We start from the raw sequence: 21,789 nt of genomic DNA on the forward strand, positions 1-21,789 counted from the left end.
TTTTAGAACGTTTCCTTCATTCTTGTCCTCGTTGTTATCAGCTCCCCATTTCCTCCTAGCCTCCCTCGCCACACCCATAACCCAGTGACTGTCTTTAGAGTCACCTATCCTGCATTTCATAGACAGAAATACATTGCTTAAAACCCAAACACACCAAAACCTAACAACAACAAAGTGAAATAGATTTAAACCTCAATTGACTAGAAAGAAAATATTAAAAACTAGACAAATTTAAATAGATTATAAGGGAGATCAAGTGACAGGGTGCTAAATTTTAACCTAACTGCAAGACTTTATAGTTTTTAATGTTTGCTCAAAAACTTCCTAGAAAGCTGGGGACTCGATGGACGGAAGTGTTACCAATCTCCCTGTGGCTTGGCTTTCCTGTCAGAAAGAGGCAGCCAGTCAGCGCTTGAACATCCAGCAAAGGAACCCAAAGGCATTCCCGAGCAAGCCATGAAACGCCGTGTCAGAATGCCACTGCAGGTTTGTCAAACACAAATACCAGTGTTCACACAGTTGCAAGCGTGGATTCCCTACAATTTTCAACCCTACTAGTCAATGTTCTAGAACAGAAGCTGAAGAAATGCTGAGATTCTCCTTACGGCACTGTTGCTCTAGTTGTGCTGAAATGGGCCAAAAAGCAAATCGCTTCTTGATGCAAAAGTGCCGAGCAGCCCAGCAGCATCCCTTTCTGGGTGTGCTGCCTTCACTCGCAGCTCCTCTCTCCGTAAGACAAACGGACTCTTGGACGGTTGCTTTGTTCTGAACAAGCCTGATGCTGAAATAAAGCCATTTTACTATTTGGCTGCTCTTGTTGGGGGCTAGCTCACAGATGAATATATTTGGGGGTCTGGTGACCAAAGTGGAGTTATTTTTGATGTATGAGGGGGCTTCAAAATGTTCATAGAAAAAGCCCATTTTATTTTAGCTCAATTTTTCAAAACTTTTTGAACCTTATACGTTTCCTACTTGGGAAAAAGTGGTGGTATCCTGGTTATCAATATTAAAATACTGACTAAACAGATGATTGGCCTATAGCTTAAAAAGAAAAATACCACTCATACCCCCCCTCCAAAAAAAAAAAGAAAAATACCTGGGGAACATAGTAGTTTCCCCTCCAAATTATGGATAATTTATATTTTCCATAAGGTTTGAAAAACAGAGGACATAGAGCTACATTTGATACCCATTTCCCAATTTACAATAATTTGAACAGGGTTTATGTCATTTTGATCGTAACACTATTGCAGGAGGGTTAGCTAGTACCCCACACCTCCGGCTGAGGAGCTACAATCTCGCCTCTCAGGTACTTTGGACAAGTCAGGAGAGACCAATCCCTGATGAAGGACATCAGGCTTGGTAAGCGGAAGTCTCCCAGGAAAGGAGAAAGGTCCCCCATTAAGATGGATTGACAAGTGGCTACAACACTGGGCTGAATCCTAAGAATTGCGGAGATGGTGCAGGACCAGGCAAGGTTTCACTCTGCTGGGCATGCGTGGGAACGACTCCAAGCCACCTAACAATATGGCTGCGGCAGGTGAGACAAATAGAAGGTGTGCCTACAGCTAGCTACACACCAGGCAGTGAAATCAGTACTAGAATCCAGAGCTTCAGGCTCTTAGTCCTCAATGTCTTTTTGGATGCTAAATGTTTTAAAGCTTGGGTTTTTTTCCTAAAACTTAGAGAATTCATTCATTCGTCTGAACCATATTCCAACAAGACAGATACAGTGTTTACTGACACAGCCAAACTCAAATGAACAATTCAGATGCATGCATATCTAGGAAGACTGCAGTGATTTGCTAATTAAAAGAACAAAGCCACGTTTGTAAAACAGATTTAAACCTTTACAGTATTCTGTAACATAACCACCCTACATTTTACCTTTTTAAGTGCCGTAGGTCGTTTTAGCTTTGCAATTTCCTTCTCTTTTCCTTTTTTTGCTTTGGAAGCAGTAAAGTCTACAGAACTTAAGGATGTTAAAGAGGACTGATTTTTGGTCAACGGTTTTCTGCTGGGAGAGTCTTTACTGTGAAAAGCAGCTGTGGCCACTAGAATGAAGCAGGAACATCAGTTTCACTATCACAGCGGATTCCACAGAGTTTCTTAGTTTCCAATGACAAGTCTAAGAACACAGAACTACTTCCCATGGAAAAAAATAGAAATCATCAGAGTGGGAGCAAGTACATGGGCCCCAGATACAGCACGGCTCCATCCTCGCCTCCGTAAGAGACAGACCAAACCAAAGTGGCCGTAAGTGCGTATTTCTGCTCCACAACACACTCTGCACGGCAAACCTTGGCAACAAAGACTGGACTTTCTGCCCTTCATTATTATTTAACAGTTATTTTACGCTTGGTAAACTCATTCTCCAAATGATTACGGGTGACCTTCCTCCCCTTTCCTCTCAACTAACTCTAGCTGAGATGCTCCCCCCTTCCACTTTCCCACGGTGCTGCCCCTATAAACTGACCAACCACCTGAGCAGTCATCCACAGCCTTACTCCTGCCCAGAGCCCCGCAACCACCCCTCCCCTGCTCTAACTCCATCTCAGTACCTGCTTTTCTTAGAAAAATAATTTAAATCATTTTATTGTGGGCTCGTACAGCTCTTATCACAATCCATCCATCCATTGTATCAAGCACATTTGTACATTTGTTGCCATCATCATTTTCTACTTGAGCCCTTGGTATCAGCTCCTCATTTCACCCTCTTCCCCACCCACCCTCCCTCCCGAACCCTTATCTATCCTGGATTCCGTTTCCAGCTCTTACCTGTACCCGTGTATATGCTCTGGAGTAGCAGATTTGTAAGGTAGATTGGGATCATGATAGTGGGGGTGGGGGTGGGGTGGGGGGGAAGCTAGAGGAAAGTTTTGTTTCATTGTTGCTACACTGCACCGACTGGCTTCTCTCTTCCCTGCGACCTTTCAGTAAGGGGGTGTCCAGTTGCCTACAGATGGGCTTTGGGTCTCTCTCCCCTCTGCACTCGCCCTCACTTACAATGATATGATTTTTTTGTCTGGGTCTTTGATGCCTGATACCTCATCCCATAGACAACTCATAATCACACAGGCTGGCGTACTTCCTCCATGTGGACTTAGTTGCTTCTCAGCTAGATGGCCACTTGTTTATCTTCAAGTCTTTAAGACCCCAGACGCTGTATCTTTTGATAGCTGGGCACCATCAGCTTTCTTCACATTTGCTTATGCATCCATTTTGTCTTCAGCGATCATGTCAGGAAGGTGAGCATCATTGAATGCCAGGTTAATAGAAGAAAGTGTTCTTGCGTTGAGGGAGAACTTGTCCGTCTGCTACCAATGTCTCTGCTACCTTAATACTAAACCTATAAATATATGTACATAGCTCTCTTTCCCTATCGTTATATATAAATATATTTACATATATATATGCCTGTATTTAGACCTCTATAAATGCCCTTTGCCTCCTAGTTCTTTCCTCTATTTCCTTTTACTTTCCTCTTGTCCCACTATCATGCTCAGCCTTCATTCAGGTTTCAGTAATTCCTCTCGGCCACATTGTCCTTGATCAGCCCTACCAGGCGTCCTATGTCCTCCTCACCATTAATTTTAGATCACTTATTGTTCCCCTGTCCCTGGGCTTGTTGACCCACCTCCCTTCCTTTTCCCCCATCTCCCCTTCTCTAGGGCCCCCCAGGAACCATCTGGCCCATTGTTTTTACCTCCAGATTGTTCATCCCGCCTATCTTATCTAGAGAGACATGCATAGACAATAATCAACACAAAAACAAGACAGAGCAAAACAAAACAACAAAAGAAAAAATGAAAACAACAATAACAACAACAAAGTCTATAAATTGTTTGTTGACCTTTAGGAGTATTTTCCGGTTGAGTCTGATGAGGTGCCACGCCCTGGCCCCAAAGTCTGTTTTTGGTATTCCCCGGGGACTTCGTTGCTTTGTTCCCTTGCTGTTCTGCTGCACACCCTTAGTGTTTCACCCTGGTGTAGTGGGGTCAGATCGGGCACACTTCCTGTACTGTGTTTCCAGTGCTGGCCCCTCTAGCGCTCTGGGTCAGTGAGAGATGGTGGGTCTCGGGGTGGGGCCAGTCCTATGGTCCAGACCTCATTCCGGTGCACCAAGACACAAATGCAACATACTGGCATGAAGCAGGGAACCAATGGAGAGGTCAGAGGGGCCGACCCCAATCTCAACTACATCGATGTGCCCACCCCTACCCCCAAGAATGTACTTCAGAGGACAGCACGTCTGATCAGAGCACACAAAGGCACATACAAAGAGGGAAAGAGAGAGTGGAGCACATCCTGGCCCACCAAGCCAGGAGGGCGGTATCCCTGCACAGAGAGGACCATAGGGCAGCCCCACGAGTACCTGGTTAAGGAAGGAGCTCAGTGCTTAAGGGTCTTGGCTCTATTCCTTCCTCCTTGTATCTCTCAAGTTTCTCCTCAACCCCTGTGCTTTGCGCCTCCCCACGAGCTAAAACCTCATCTACCTAAAAAAGAAAAAAAAACTGGGCATTCGAACAAAATCCTTCCTGTCAAGCTAAAGTATGGCAACTCTCCTTTTCTCTCCTTTCTCGTCACTGTCCAAATCATTGCGATCTAGCCACTTTCCTTTAACATGCTGCTGCCAAGGGCCACCCAAGGCCATTCGATTCCCAAGTCTACCTTTCTGAGTCTTCTAGCTTTCTATCAAAGTCCACATTCGCTTCCTTAAACTTGTGTGCTTGCTTTCAGTGGCATTGCGGTTCCCTATCTTTTTCCTTCTGTCCTTTCGCACTCCCGAAGCTTTATGACAGAACACCTTTTCCTGGCAATCGTATAGTCCCACAGAAATCCCTGACTTCTAACATAAGCTGCGAAAGAGCAACTAGGAGACTCTCCTCTACCAGCATTCCCAATCAGCAAGCCCGGAGCCCATTCCATGAGCTGTATTTTGTTTTACCGTCAACCCCGCTCCCTGCCCCGCAGTCCTTCACACCAGAATTGGAGCCATCACTCCTCTGATCTATTTCCACACTCATCAGTGACAAAACCTGACTGATGCCTAACAAGCCTGTCATCCCTAGGAATCTGACGCTTTTGTTTAGAATTCCCAACAGCTTCCTTTGTAATTAACACTGGTTTCTATTAGAAATTAGAATCATTTCTGTCAAGAACCCTATTCCTTTTCAAAGCTCAATTCAATGTCATCGTTGTGAAGTCTTTATTTCCATTGTAACTACATGGGGAATTTACTATTAACTCTCTATACTTCCAAACTTCCAGAAACCACTATCCCTTCTGCACACTCAAGTAAATGCATGTATCTTTCCCAAGGCACTGCTTCTTCTTAGTTATCTGTTCATACTTTTCTTAGTAATTAACTTTTGACCACAGCTATTGCTTAATCCTACTTGTAATCCCAATAGTTCCTGGCACCATATTTTTGAATGTTTACCGTTGTAAATATTAACACTTGTGAATAAATCCAAGTGGTAATAATAAGCCATTTATGAAGCACCACAGGTTAAAAATTTCTTCTAACAGGATTAGTTAACACTGATGGAGTGATTACATCCAACAGCCTTCTTGGAATTTTGTATGCAACAGCTCGTGTATCCTTCAGGAACTGTCACACAGGAGAGGTAAGTAAATTGCCAGGAAATATGAGGAAGAGGAAGATTTAAACTCAGACAACTTGACTCCAGAACTACTTTTAGTGTCAAGGTCTCAGCATCAACCCTCAGTTCCATTCCTTGTAGTCTCTTGCTCTGAATCAGATGTTACTATCACTCTCTCCATCTCAAACAAACAAAACAAAAAAACCCCACAATTCTACTATTTTTTTTTGGTTACAAGTTCAATTACCTACGGCTTCTAAAGGGTGGTAACTAGCTATAGGTTTAAACAGCTTGCAAATGCCATAGAGGTTATACATTTCTGCTATTTTTTTCTCAGTAAGCAACTGTCACTTTACGTAGAAGACAGAAAATCCACTTGTGCCTCTTGCCACCCGGGCTTTTCATAAATGTCTCCCTCTTTGATGTTTGTCTCGCCCTTTAAACAAAGACTCGGAAAAGGAGGGAGGCGTCAGAGGTGCTGAGCCCTAAACTCCATGAGGTTTGTTTCAGCAGAAAAACAGATCACTGCACTTACACAGAGACTCACGGACACACCATCTAACTAACACACCTATGTTTGCCACTTGGTTGGTTTTAAATTGGAAAATGTAGCAGTTAAAAAGGCCAGGTTTTTTTATTGTTATTTCCACATTTGAAGGAAAACAAATGTGCACCATCTAGCTTTAAGCAGAGACATGACAGACAGGAGAGAACAAACGGGCACTGCACCTGGGGAAAGAGCATTCCAGGAAAGGGGAGAGCCAGCATGCTGGGTGTGTCCGGGGGGCAGCAAAGAGGTGACTGTGACTAGAGCAGTGATAATGGGTGAGTGAATGAAGGAAGGAAGGAATGAAGATAAGGGCAGAAACGGAAGAGATCACGTAAAACGGGGCCTTAGTCGGGACTTTGGCTTTATTGCAATAAGAACAAGAACCACTAGCGACAGACAGGACGTCCTGCAGGGGGTTCCCAGGGAAGAGAAGGGACACGTCAGCTCACTCCGGTGTATGTTAACGATACAACACCAAAACATATGACCAAAGCCCAAGAGGCGTGTGCTTAAGGGTCTGCGATCACCTGCGTATGGCAGAGGCCTGGTGTTCATGACCTGCCGCGCTCTCATTGCTTGCTGCTGCTTCTCCAGAGCAGCTAACATGTCCCCCAGATCCAGCTGCACAGCCGTCTTCGTCTTTTTCCCAGCTGCTTTGGACAAAGCCTCCTGCAGGGAAACGTGAGAACATTTATGGTGACCGCAGTACGGACGTTTGGCAATTTCGGACTGCACTCACCAATCCCCCGTGTAGCACTTGTCACATGACTTAATGCAGATAAACATATACCTGCAGTTTTTTCTGCTCCATACTTATTTCTGAATACTCTTGAGCTGTAGCAAGGGCTGCCGCTAAAGCCTTCTTCTTCTGACTCTTTGCGCGTTTCGGAACAGAGGTTGTGATAGGGATTGGAGTCTGAACTATATTGATTGGTGAGTTTTCAGGTAAGTCATCCAACTGGAACAACCAAAGAAGGACGTCTGTTAGTGACCCCAGAAGTCGCAGAGGAAAACCAGCACATCAAAAATACACAGCAGGCAAGAGATAAGCTTCAATATCAACTCTATATGCACAAGCATCAATTGGCGTGTAAATATAAAACCGAAGTAACCTCTATTTTCCGACCAATTATCAATCGTGGGACCTCCAACAGGATGGCCTGTCATCAAGGCGTGCTTCTGGTGGAAGGTGGTGGGGCGAGTGGCCAAGGGCTCAACTACTCACAGACAGGTTGGTGCCTACGAAGGCAGGGCTGGCAACCTGCTTCCAAAAGGTCAACGCCTTGGAACTCCAATGGAGCAGATCTAATCCATGTGCACGGAATTGCTGTGAGTCAGAATCAACTCAACAGCTATACACGCCAGCAATCAAAGGTTGAGATAGTTCTAAATGTCAGACATCTAGGACTCTTCAAAGTCTTCAATGTCATAAAAAACAGAGTGAGACACTGGGCCCCTTGAGGCCAGAAAAGAATGAGAGATGCCACAGCTTGATGTGATGGGGACACTGGCACGCACCAGGGTTCCAACAGAATGCAGCCATTGCTCTCTGCCCGTCCTCAGGAAAGAACAGTTAAGAAAATCAGGGCCTCACAAAAAGAACTGGTCCAAAGATTCATGGACCTTGGGACCTTCGGCCTCCACTGTGCTGAGGCTAAAGAACGACATGGTACCTGACTACCACTCTCAACCTCTGTGATCAGGATCACACAAAAAAAGGTTCTGCATGAAGTGGAAGGGGAGAAAAAAAAGAGTGAAATTCAGAATTAGAAAAAAGACCAAGCCTAACGGTCTGATAGAGACGTTAGCCTTTTGACAAGCCTGACACTGAGCCAACCCCCAAGGCCAAATGCTCAGCCAAACACCACACAGGCCTACAGTGCAACCACCACCAACAACCAGAAGCAAACTCCTCAGAATAACCAATCTCATGAGACCAAAAGAGCAGCAATTTGCTCAAAATCAAAGCTCAGAAGAGACGGGACAAAGGGGCACAAACAGGAATGGGGAACCTCGGGAGGAAGTGGGAAGAGTGTTCTTCAATTGGTGGGATGGCAGGCAAGCAATGTTATGAAACAAAACGTGTATAAATTGTTGAATAGAAAACTAATTTGCCAAGGTTAAGAAGCACACCAGCCTGTGTGATCCATGAACTACAAATAATATGATCTGAACATGAAGGAGGGAGTGGTATAATGCTTAAACTATGAACACCAGTTTAAAGAAGACCATGGATGACAGAGGAAACCCAATCCATCTGCAGGATCCGCACGTAGATAGATGAAGCCTCTGACCACATCAAGGGATGTAAACGGCCTTAGGATCAGACCCAGAACACGGTAGAGACCATTATGATACATACAGTGAGGTTAAAATGTATCCTTTCATTTCATCCCCCTCTTGATCCATTTAAAGGCTGTTTCAGTTAAAAAAAAAAAAACAAAGTAAGGGGAAATAAACGTGAATTAAGCCCGTGGCGATTTCCCTCTGACCACAGACCAAGAATGTAAATGGCCCTGCTATTATGCAAAGGGCACTGGAAAGTGGATTATGGCAAAAATAGTAGGTTAAAATTTAACAGCTTAGCATATGATTTCCCTTTTGACTCACTTTAGTTGTTTTAGTTTTTAATAATTTTCTGCTTTCTTTTTTATTGAGGTTTTTCTCTATTTTATTATTACTGTTAGTGTTTTTGCTTGTATGCTATGCTTTTGTATGGTTTTAGAATATGAAATCCAGAAGGGGTAGATCTACAGAGATGGTAATTGGATTAATGGGTCTGGCAGGGGAGGGTGGGACAATCAGGAAGCTAATAACAAGGAGTACAAGAAAGAAGAAAATTGACTGTAGAACTCTTAATATGACTGAAATACTGAATTACATGAAATGTGGATCACATGCCAGGGAACCTGTTTAAAAAAATTACAAATTAGGTGGGGGTGAGGGGTGAGAAGGAGAGAGGGGTAAGAAAGAGGAGCTGATCCCAAGGGCTCAATGGAAAGTTAATGTCTAAAAAAGAACGATGGGATATATGTGAGACTATGTCAGATACAATTGATGTATGGTTTGTAACAAGAGTTGAAAGAGCCCCCAATAAAATGATTTTTTTAAATAATAAATTAAAAACAATTATTCTGTAAAAACTTTCACCCAAATCACAATAAAACATTGCAGGGACAAGGGGAGGAAAAGTAAAGTCTTATAACAAATAGGGAAATTTCTGCATGGACTATGTTATATGATGCCAATTAATGATTATCTTAGAATAATTATAGAACTTTGGATTTCACAGGACACTTTCTTCTTTTCTTGATGATGTTGAAAATAAATATCAGAATAAAACCATACCCAAGGTGAATGGGGGGCATGGGGCATGGAGTGAGACCCAATGCCCATCTGTAGACAATGGGACATCCCCTCACAGAGGGTCACAGCGAAGAGATGAGCCAGTCAGAATGCAGTACAGCACCGATAAAACACACAATTTTCCTCCAGTTCTTTGGTGCTTCCTTTACCCCACTATCATAACCTCACTTCTGCCTTACAAATCAGATTAGACTACAGCATGCACACTGCTACAGACAAGAGTCCACAACACGGGGAATTCAGGATAGATAAACCACTCAGGGTCAACAATGAGAGTAGGGATACAAGGAGAAGGAATAACAGAAAAGTGAGGGAGGGGCAAGGAGGACGAAGTAAGATAAGTAAAAAAAAAAATCTATAACTTATGAAGGGTTTGTGAGGGAGGGAGGGGGAAGAAATAGGGAGCTGATATCAGGGGCTCAAGTGGGAAGAGAATGCTTTGAAAACGATGACTGCATATGTGCAAATGTCCTTGACACACTGGATGAATGTGTGGATTGTAACGAGATGTAAGAACCCCCAATAAAACTATTTTTTTTAAAAGAGAAATATTAGAAGTAAATATGAGACTGTTTTTGCTATGCCACAGTGCCCCATAGTGTTTAGTATTTATTTTTAATGTTTCTTTCAACATACAGCACAGATCAAAAGATGTTCTTAGATTGCTTAATTTTTTTTGTCACTTACTACTTTTGAAGAAAGTTTTTGTTGAATATTCTCATCTTTAGTAACATTTCCATTCTCATTTAGTTCTCGAAACCCATCTTCATCCTGAAATTGGGTTTCACATTTTAAGTGAAAACAGAATAGAAAAGAAAAAAAAGAGAGAGAAAAAAAAACAGGATAGAAGGCAATAAACTTTTAAGAAAAACTACTTTTAAAAATGCTTTACAGTAATTCAAAATAAGATTAAGTTTTTTAAAACAATGACTATTTTAAATCAGTTATAACAAAGGAAATGGCATTTGATACAAGAAAAAACATACTCAATATTAATTTTTCAAGGATATGGCAGGTATGTCCATTAATATATGCCAACCCTTTAGATTTCTACAAATACTATTCCATTTCTATTAGTAATCCTACTTTGACATGAGTGAAAAGAATTTCCAATTGGAGATTTTGGGTAATTCAGAAAAACATTTAAAGTACATACATTAATATAAAACTAAGATACTCATCCTACTTCACACACTATTGGGAGAGTTAATAAAAGTTTAAAATAAACATTTATTTTGTAAAATTTAATTTCTTAACTCATACATCTTTATTTTGAAAATTAAACTTAGTGTCTTTAAATCTAAAATGACCACATCTGGATTGACTGAGACTATTCTTGGTGGAATGAATGCAGTATCGCACTGCCTTATCCTAAGCCCACAGCGATCTTCTGCTCTGCTTTCAACTCCAACCACACTCAGTCAAGCCTCAGACGAGCAACCTCTCTGAGCTACGGTGTTGACTCACCTCAGTGCATCATTCAGACAGAGCATCTTAAATTTCATACTTAACAGGCCTCCAACAAAAACCAAGAAGAGGAATACATACCAGAAAACATTACAACTAAGAATATAAACTGCCTTGTAGGAAAATACTATCTTTTCCTTCTTTAAAACTCCCTTGGGTCAGCAGTACTAAGCAGATAAAAATATTCAAACTTGGAAAAGTGGATGATTACAATCACTGAGAAAAAGTCTCATCCTATATAAAGTCCACAAAAACTCAAGTTTTGTCTCGAAATGTTATCTCAGAATGATGAACACATGACAAAACATTTATATATAAACATGAATGAGCTAATGTTTGCCGATGTATATATAACCAATACAAATAAAAATGAGTTAATACTTTTGAGTGATTTAAAAGTATATACAATGTTTACATTGTAATAAATAAATTTCTGTACAGGAACATTTGCTGTAACATGCTAAAAAAGAGAACTTGAAGAAATACCTCAAAATATAAAGACTCAGAATTTGGGTCGCCTCTGTGGGATTGACTAGGAGTTAACTGTTTATGATCTTGTCTCTTTTGCAAAATTTGCCTTCTTTCTGAGGAAGTACTATGGCCTCGACATCTGAATCCAACCTAAGTAAAACCCAAAGGAGGAAAATACGAATCTTATTTTTAAGTAGAAGTTTTATTAATGTACACTATACTTCAGGAAAGTACACAAAATTAAGTGACTCAATGAACTCAGAAAGTGTTCATTTATTATAAAAAGTCAAACTGTCGACAAATGTAATGATGTAATTACACTAGGATGTGAAAATGTGGCACTATGTATTCTTTAATTGAACTACTACATATTTGATAGTATCTGTAGTTTTATAAAAGCAAACAGTATTAGAGTAAATATAAATGTATCAATACTGTTACAGACACTAATAGTCCCACCAAAGCTCATGGGGACCAAATACCTAAGCATCCCAATTATCTCCTGGAGACGACCAATAACCCTGTGAGAACTAGATACTTTTTGTCGGTTTGCCTAAGAAAAAAATTTTGATGGAAAGCAGACATGCAAAAAAGAAACAAAAAATAAAGCTTCAGATACTTATTAATTTTTCAAATAATTAACACAAACTGATTTTAAAGGTTTAAAATTTTATATATAATTTAATATCCCATTTACAACAAAACTAAAATATCGGACATTGTCACAGCAAGAACATGTACAAACTTGTTTTGGCAAAACTTTTCAACATCTCTGAAGGACCCAAAACAGCTATTCAAAATTAGAAAGACACACTGTTTTCACAAAGGAAGAGCCAACATCATAGAGTGAATCCTCCCCTAAAGTTTACAGATTAGTTTAATGATCAACAGAATAAATTAAAAGTCCAAAAATAAATCCCAACATATATGGAAGTTTAATGTAATAAAGGTATTAATCTGCAGGTCTGTCTAAATAAGATAGGCTGGAAGAACAATCTGGAGGAGAAAACAACAGGACCAACAGTTCCGGGGGACATGGGAGAGGGGGAGGTGGGGGAAAAGGAAGTGGTCTTAACAAACCCAACAAGTGATCCAAATCGGTGGTGAGAAGGGTATAGGAGGTCTTGTAGGGCATGACAAAGGGTAATATAACCAAAAGGAATTACTGAAACCCAAATGAAGGCTGAACATGATAGTGGGACAAGAGGAAAGTCAAAGGAAATAGACGGAAGAGCTAGGAGGCAAAGGGCATTTATAGAGGCCTAAATAAAGGTATGTAAATATATAAACATATTTATATATGAGGATATGGAAATAGATCTATGTGCATATATGTGTAAGTTTAGTATTAAGGTAGCAGATGGACATTGGTCCTCCACTCAAGTACACCCTTAATGCAAGAATACTTGGTTCTATTAAACTGGCATTCCACGGTGTTCACCTTCCTGACACAATCGCTGAAGACAAAGCGGGTGCATAAGCAAATATGGAGAAGAAAGCTGATGATGCCCGGCTAATAGAAAATATAGAGGCTGGGGTCTTAAAGGCTTGAAGGTAAACAAGCGGCCATCTAGCTCGGAAGCAACAAAGCCCGCATGGAAGAAGCACACCAGCCTGTGAGATCACAAGGTGTTGAAGGGATCAGGTATCAGGCTTCAAAGAACAAAAAATCCTGTCATTGTGAATGAGGTAGAGTGCAGAGTGGAGACCCAGAGCCCATTTATAGGCAAGTGGACATCCCTTTAAGAAAGGGTCGCAGGGAGGAGACAAGCCAGTCAGGGGTGCAGTGTAGCAACGATGAAACATACAACTTTCCTCTAGTTCCTAAATGTCCCCCCACCCCTACCCCCACTATCATGATCCCAATTCTACCTTACAAATCTGGCTAGACCAGAGGATGTACACTGGTACAGATAGGAACCGGAAACACAGGGAATCCAGGAGAGATGATCCCTTCAGGACCAGTGGTATGAGTGGCGATACCGGGAGGGTGGGGTAGAAAGGGGGAACCGATTACAAGGATCTACATATAACCTCCTCCCTGGGGAATGGACAACAGAAACGTGGGTAAAGGGAGACATCGGACAGTGTAAGATATGACAAAATAATAATTTATAAATTATCAAGGGTTCATGAGGGAGGGGGAAGCGGGGAGGGAGGAGGAAAAAATGAGGAGCTGATGCCAGGGGCTTAAGTGGAGAGCAAATGTTTTGAGAACGATGAGGACAATGAATGTACACATGTGCTTTACACAATTGATGTATGTCTGGATTGTGATAAGAGTTGTATGAGACCCTAATAAAATGATTTTTTAAAAGGTTGTCATCTCAAATTAGTTAGCAAGCAATACTTATTTTTCAATAAATGATGCTCAGAGATTTACATTTCTCTCTCTGTCTGTCTGTCTGTCTTTCTGTAACAGAGCTGATTTTGACTCATAGTGACCCCACAGGACAGAGCAGAATCCCAAGACTAACATTTTACAGATTTGCCCAGCTTCCTGAAAAAACAAACTATGACCAGTGTCTTTACCACACAGCAGAACACACTGAAAATTCACGAAAAATTTAAATGTAAAGAGAAAAAGATCATATGCAAAGTAGAAAACATAAATTCCTTGATAGTCTTGGGGATGAGGCAAGACTTTTCTAACTATGATTTCAAACCCAAAGCCATTAAAACGCATTCACACACACAAATGCTACAGTCAACTTAAAAAAATAAACTTCTTAATGCATGGCAGTAATAACAAATCAAAATGACAATTAAATCCTGGTAAAATACCTTCTTCAACTCAGAAAGCAAACTAAATCAAAAAGCCAAACTGCCACTGAGTCGATTCCTGCTCCTATCAACCCTGCAGGATGGGACAGAATGGGTCCTTTGGGTTTCTGAGACTAGCAGCCTTTACAGGAGCAAGCAGTTTCCTCTTTCTCCAGGAGCGGCTGGTAGACTTGAACAGCCGATTTTGAGGTTAAACAGCCCACTGCGTTTCCCATAGGGCCACTAGGGATCGCATAGCAGCTAAACATGCTTAAAATCTTGAGAATTTGGTGAGTTTGATCACACCGATACAAATATACAAAAATGAAAAGAAATAGATCAGCCTTCAACAAATGGCAAAACATGTACTAAGTTTGCAAAAAGAGAAATCCACATGATCTTTCAACGTACAGAAAGGTAATCTGCTACATTAAGAAAATATTTTTCCAAAATGGCATCTGAAAATATACTAACTGGTTGGAAATAGCACTTATTGATGTTAAGAAACAGCCTTGTTATCATGCAGAATGCACTGGGAAGCGAATTGTGGCAGAGGCAGTTAGGTTAATACTAAGCACCATACTATGTTGTGGTTTCCAGTTGGACTGCTAACCCCAAGGACAGCAGTTCAAAAACACCAACCAGGGCCAAAGGAGAACGATGGGGCTTTCTACTCCCATGGAGAATTACAGTCTCAGGAGCTCACGGCGCTGTTCTACACAACCCTCCAGGGTCCCCACGAGTTCACATCAACTCAATGGCAGTGAGGGTTTTGTTTCTTTTATCATTTGATCTCTTCATGATCCATTTAAATTTGTTCTTTTTAATACTTTCTGCTTTCTTTTCAATTGAGGTTTATATTGGCTTTTCCTTTTTTATTGTTTTGGGTTTGCTTGGGTTTTTTTTTCCATTTCTTTCTGCATGAAATCCAGGACGGGTAAATCCAGAGACAGGAACGGGACTAAACATTCCTTGGTGCCATGGCGGGGGAGGTAAGGGGAAAACGGGGAGCTAATAACCATGAGTCCAAGAATGAAGAAAATGTTCTAAAACTGTGATTAATGTGAGTGAACTTCTGAATTGCCTAATAGAGAAATTATATGCCAATGAAACGATTGAAAAGTTTAAAGAATCAAAATACAAAAAAGTAAATAAATACATAGGGGAGGAAAAAGAATGCAACTTAGTACAATTTGATGGTATTTAGCAAAATGCCGAAGTTTTCCTTCTGCCCCGTGGGCCCTTACCTCGAAATGTGTCCTACAACAGGCGGCACATGCACACAGAGTGACACTGCAACATGTGTGCAGTAGCAAGCACTGAAGCAACTCGAGGGTCTACAACACGATCGCAGACATCAATGGCTCCACAGCCACATGGTGAAATAACGCTGTGTTTTTACAACTAAGGACGCTTACTAGGGAGCAATAGGAGTATGTCTCCAAGATACATTGCTAAGTTTAGGGAAGCAGAACATACAAGGCATATTAATGTTTACTTCATTTGACATGAAGAAACTCTGGAGGCATACAGAAGAAACATACCAAAGTGGGACAGAGCAAAGGGAGGCAGGAATGAGAGAGAGGGGTTTTTGTTTTGTTTCTGTAATGTGTACATTTTTATCTTTTATTTTTCAGTCACTTCACAAGGTAGAATCATTTTAAAAGATTTTTTCCCCATAACTTTAAAGTACAGCTACAAAAGAATAAAGATCTTCACTATCAAACTTTAACAGACTGTTTCAGGTTTCAAGCCACTATACAATTAAAATGGCACAGTTTATGTGTAAAACCCTGATAATTGAAACAAAGCACAAAAAGAGGATCTAGAACATAAGAAACAAGGAAAACACACACATTAAATAAATCAAATCAATCCACACCAAACCGACTCCTGTCAAGTTCATTGACTCACAGCAACCCCAGAACAGAGAACTGCCTCACAGGGTCCAAGGCTATAAACCTCTAATGGAAGCAGCCTGCTCAAAACAACAATCTATGGATTATCAAGGGCTCATGAGGGAGGGGGGAGCGGGGAGGGGAAAAAAAGAGGACCTGATGCAGGGGGCTTAAGTAGAGAGCAAATGCTTTGAAAATGATTAGGGCAAAGAATGTACGGATGTGCTTTATACAATTGATGTATGTATATGTATGGATCGTGATAAGAGTTGTATGAGCCCCTGATAAAATGTAAAATAAATAAAATCAGAAAAAAAAGAAGAAGAAAGCAGCCTGCTACAGCCTGTTCCACTGTCACCGGGGGGTCCAAAGCCCCGTTCCCACTATGTCACAATTAGCAGGTTAAGATGGCAGCACAAAGCACCTGAGGTAAGAAGGCATTACACTGTTAGGTTAACTTGTTAACTACTTTGAGCATCTGCTTCCTTATTTTATACCAGTCACCAAAATAAACCTCAAATTAAAACTTTTTAAATCTTGAAACATTACACTATAAAAGGATAGCAGAAAATACAGGTAAATATGTATTTGGTTTCTAATAAGTGTTTTAAGCTTAAAATAAAATATACATTGCCACAAGATGATGATATAAACGTAAAGCTTCTGATGTAAAAATAATCTACATGCCAAAAATAAAGCAAATAAGTATTTTAAGAAAAATGCAAAGCACAGTATTATGTGGCAGAAAGGAAACGAACACATTATTCCACTATGGCTCTGGAATGTAGATAGAAAATCCAGCATGCCGTATGTATTTGCCTAATTTTCCTTTTTGTTCTTTTACTATCCCTGACCAATTCTGACTATGAAATAAAATGTTTCTCAAATTCACTGTTTCCTCTTCAAGTGGATATGGATCACAAGAAAATTTTAAAGTAACTAGATCTAAGAAATAAAGGAAGGCTACCCTGAAAAATGAAAAGGAAAAATACTAAGCATCATATGTTGACAACAGCAACTCAAATGGTTACGCTCAGGGGACAGTGACTCTATGTTGATGGCGGCGGAACCATTTGGGAAAGGACAAGAATGGTCACACAACTTGCAGAATGTAATCAGTATCACTGAATTGTGCCCCCAGAAACTGTTAGTTGATGTAAGTTTTGCTATTTATATTTTCAACCAAAAAAGCAAGTAAATTATTTTTTTAAATATACCAAAACAAAACTGGATTTTTACAGACAACCAATGCAGGCAGATAGTTACTCTGCATGTGAATTCCTACTGTACTACAGCTAGTCTTGATCTTTGCAATGTACCATGCCCACCCTCCAAAATATGTACAGAAATCTTAATCCCTGTTTATAAATAGGACCCAGATTGGAAACTTTTATTATGCAGGTTAGTGTAGGTGAGACACACACACACACACACGCACGCACACACACACACACGAAGATAGATGCCATGTAAAGACTTGTCTATGAGTCAAGGAATACTTAGGGCTACCAAAAAGGAAGACAATAATATGCTATCAACTGTAGTTTGACCTGCAGAATTGTGAGAAAAATCAAGTTCTGTCTTTCAAAGGCATCCACTTGTGACTTTTTGTGTTACAGCAGCCCTAGGTAACTAAGACGCTTCCCCACAGCCAGGAAGCTGGCCAGTCTGGACACACTACAGAAAGCAGCTACACATGACAGAAGCAGAGCCGCCGGTGTTTACAGTGAAGTAAGTACACAAAGACAACCCTGCGACACTGAAGCACAGAGAGCACAATCATCGTAACATTCAGTTATGAATATCTCTTGAGAAGTCAGGGAGGAATAGTATCTTATTAAATTGCAAATTACTTAAAAATACAGAAACACACAGAAAAGTTGAAAAATAGTAAATACACATTTACCTACCATTTGAGCACTTTTGTCATTCTCTCCCTTCCCTACTAAGCCATTTTAAAGAATGCTACCAACATCACGATACGTCAGTGCTCAATAAATGCATAAATATGCACCTCTGAGGACGAAGGAAATTGTTACACAAACCCCCGTCTACATTAGCATCATCCCCATCATAAAATCCCTCCACCAGACAAGATTACCTGTGCATGATTTCTTTGTTCAGTTTGCCTTCCACCCCTAGAAAATGTCTGATGGTTTTCCATCCACGGTTTTTTCTGAGTTGCTTGGCAAGTTACATTGGACCAATTCACACCACCTGCGAATAAGATTTTAAAATATGATTTACTTATAAAAGATGCCAAAAACGCCCAACCATTATGCACTGAATTTCAGTCACTATAAATGTTAACACTGGAAATTCATCTACAAACAATAAATAGCATCCCACTTTATAAACATAAGTATCATCTTGCAGAATATGCCAAATTTGAGAGGCAAGTTGCGACTTCAAATTAACATTCATCTTTGTTGTTTGGTTTTACAGTATCAGCAATATCCATGCTCAAAATAAAACTCTGACATGAACAAGGAAAAGGGTGCCGTAATTAACGCAAAAGCCATGTAGGAAATAAGTATTTAAAATGAAAAACAAAAGTAGTACCTGAACATATAGATGATTCCATATGCTGAAAGAAGGAACAAAAAAGACAATTACTTTCCATCTGGGAGTGAATTTCATATACCGTATACCCTCGAGTATAAGCCGACCTGAGGATCAGCCGAGGCACCTAATGTTACCACAAAAGCCGCATTAAAAATGTGCTGAAAAACTCGGCTTACACACGAGTATACATGATACTTTGTAAAATGTTTCATCTTTTAGTCTATTGGGGTACTTTTTTGGACAAACTTAAAAAAATAAATCTCTAATGAACATTTTGCATATTAATGGAAAATGCACAGGATACATTTAAATCATGTTATTAACTACCATAGGAATTATTGATGAAAATATTTAAAGTTTTCGCAGAAGACACACAAAGATAAAAACCGACACCGGTGATAGTTAAGGAATCAAGGCAGCGCTGCATACACTCATGGTCCCCGAATCAGGATGTCTCGAAGCGCCGGCCGCAGCTTGGTTGTTGCTGTGCTTGGGACTGCAGTAGCCACTATCACTGTCAATGTCAGCTTCACTGGCCCCCTGCTCACTCGAGGACTCTGCAGCGGGGTGGGACGCTCGCCTCCTCCTGCCTTTCGACTTCCAGAGCATTGTGCTGGCGCTCTCCGACAGAGATTTGTTAGCAATATCTGATGGGAAATCTACAAGACAGGGAACACGGATGAGCTCTCTTGTGGCTACCAAATGTATAACTTCTTATTAAATTTTCATTGAAATTGTGTGACATAATAAGGATGTCGAACTTTGTAAGTGGTGAGGATGAAAACTAATTTTAAACGATCCCTAAAAGGTAAGCTATTCTTGACACACTGGCTTACAGCCTATCTCATTATAAAAAGAGAATACATAAGCACTGTATAACTGCACCAGTAAGTAGCAGGTACCCATCACCCATTAGAAAACAAGGACAGTATCAGTACCTTGAAACCCACTATGGCGCGTGCCCTCTTCCACCACGACATCCTTTCCTAGCTAGAGGTCACCTCCAGCCTCTGAACTCTATGTTTAACATTCCTTCACTTTTTTTTATAGCCTCATTAGAATTTTTTACTCCTAAAATATAAATCTATGGTCTTTAACTTTTAAAATATATACAATCATTCTGTGACACGCTTTCCCCTCCCACCAACCAACTCTGGCCTTGAAATCCCAGCACATCTAACCATACTGCATCACTCAGTAACCCTATTGCTTCCGCACGCACAGGCTTCCTTGTTCGCTGTCATCAAGTAGGCAACCCATGGTGACCCCTCACAGTGGAACAAACGGCAAGTCCGGCAACAGCTCCATAACGGATGACAGGCCCATCACGATGACCCACCCCGGCCCTTCTGGGGCATTTATGTGGAACTTATTCAACATCACAGCATCACTGACAGATGGGTGGTGACTGCTGATGCGGTACAGTGGCCAGTAATTGAACCCAGGTCTCCCCTATGAAAAGTGAGAATTCTACCACTGAGCCACCAATGAATGATTCATATAGTTATTCTTTACACCACTGAGAGGACACTTGGGTTTTTGTGCTTTAAGAATATTGCTGTGAGCATTTGTGGCTTCAAAAATTTATGGAAAATAGAATTAAAGATAATGGAATTTTTTCCATGAACTTTCTTATCATACATATATATATATATATGTGTATGGTAAAGTAAAATTACTTATGACCCTTTTATTCATATCTGTATCTCCTACCAAATGATTGGATGGGACCATGCAAAGAGAAGGATTAAACACTGATAGAGGGGATTGATGGGTTTTGCCATTCTACTGGGCAAATAAGTGAGCTATCTCAGAAGCAGGGAGAGAGAGAGATTCCATGACCATTAAGAAAGGTCAGCAGCGGAATCCACTTGTGATCCCTGCCTGAAGTGGCAGTGGCAGCAGAGGCACCAGAAGCCAAGCACCAACACTACGAGACAGAGCAGAGAAGCAACAGAGAGAGTGAGTTCATTGGGCGTCCTGGCCTACAGAGCATGCATGGGAGAAGCCAAGGGACCATGAACCTGAGAGGCTGAGGAGCAGCATGGCTGAGAAAAGGCACTTCAGACAAAAGAACAATATACCACCCAATAATCTGTTAGTTTTATGAAGAAAGCCCCCCAAATTGTGAGTACTATCTGTGAGCTCTGCATAGCCACTGGAAATTATCGAACGCGGCACAGTAAGAGTGTTGTGGGAGGAACGGTTTGGCTGGTGTTAGCAGGGGAAAACAAGGAGGGAGGCAAGTCTGCCCTTGGCCTTGTGGCCATTGGCTGGTATGAAAGCAGCTTCGCCTCCTCGGTGTTGCCAGACAAAGGTAGACATGGTCTCCATGCCATTTCCTCATTATGGTATTCATGCTTAAGCTTTTCTGAAGTACACAGTATCGGGACTTACAGCGTGCACATCTTCAACTTTATTGGCCACGTCAAATCACTATCGTGGTGATGGAAACAACTTGCACTCTGAAACTGTCAAACCAAGCCCACAGTCATCATCCAGCCTATAGGGCAGGGCGAACTGCCCCTTCGGGTGTGAGACTTGAAACCTTCAGATCAAACAGCCTTTATCTTTTTCCGTCCCAGCAGCTGCTGGGTCCAAGCTGCTGCCCCTGTGGTTAGCAGCTGAGTAGCTCGCTCACGCCAGGGCTGCTCCCTGGCAGCAGGTTGCAAGCATTCCTACTGGTGCACATAATTATCAAATAGCTCATGCCATCTTCTAGGTTATAATGTTTGCCAGTCTTGGATACAAAACAGGGGGCTTCTTTTGGATTTTAATTTGTATTTTCACATTTAATAATGAGATTGAGTATCGTTTCTCATGTTTTTAACCATTCATGTTTCTCCTCTAAAATACTTAATTTTACTTTTAGATTATTTGATACCTGCTTATCTTTCTACTGAGTTTTCTGTTTCTTATTTTTATATTTCACAAATTGTGATCACAATAATGGGCAACACACACAAAAATTTTTTTCCAGTCTTCTCAGCCCAAGAAATCCACAAGTTTCCACTATCTGTCCTTTCTGGTGCTAATTTGTAAGGACCTCTGATAAAATTTTTAGTTCTCCTCTACTTATTATTCATGTTATTGCAAGCTACAT

At 40.9% G+C, this 21,789-nt stretch overlaps 1 protein-coding gene across 3 annotated transcripts in view; it reads right to left on the minus strand.

The window, feature by feature from the left end:
- SECISBP2L (SECIS binding protein 2 like) overlaps nt 1-21,789 on the minus strand; it is a 58,081-nt gene that overhangs the window by 21,767 nt on the left and 14,525 nt on the right. The window contains exons 5-12 of one of the 3 annotated variants that reach the window (XM_075532055.1): nt 19,116-19,345; nt 18,684-18,708; nt 18,223-18,338; nt 11,476-11,610; nt 10,210-10,293; nt 6,947-7,114; nt 6,684-6,825; nt 1,888-2,054 (exon numbers count right to left, since the gene is read on the minus strand). In XM_075532055.1, coding sequence (XP_075388170.1) covers nt 1,888-2,054; nt 6,684-6,825; nt 6,947-7,114; nt 10,210-10,293; nt 11,476-11,610; nt 18,223-18,338; nt 18,684-18,708; nt 19,116-19,345 — 1,067 coding nt within the window. The remainder of the gene's footprint in view (nt 1-1,887; nt 2,055-6,683; nt 6,826-6,946; nt 7,115-10,209; nt 10,294-11,475; nt 11,611-18,222; nt 18,339-18,683; nt 18,709-19,115; nt 19,346-21,789) is intronic. The other 2 variants (XM_075532056.1, XM_075532057.1) reach the window with 2 other exon arrangements.

This window comes from Tenrec ecaudatus, chromosome 14 (genome assembly GCF_050624435.1).
Source record: "Tenrec ecaudatus isolate mTenEca1 chromosome 14, mTenEca1.hap1, whole genome shotgun sequence".
Taxonomy (NCBI): domain Eukaryota; kingdom Metazoa; phylum Chordata; class Mammalia; order Afrosoricida; family Tenrecidae; genus Tenrec; species Tenrec ecaudatus.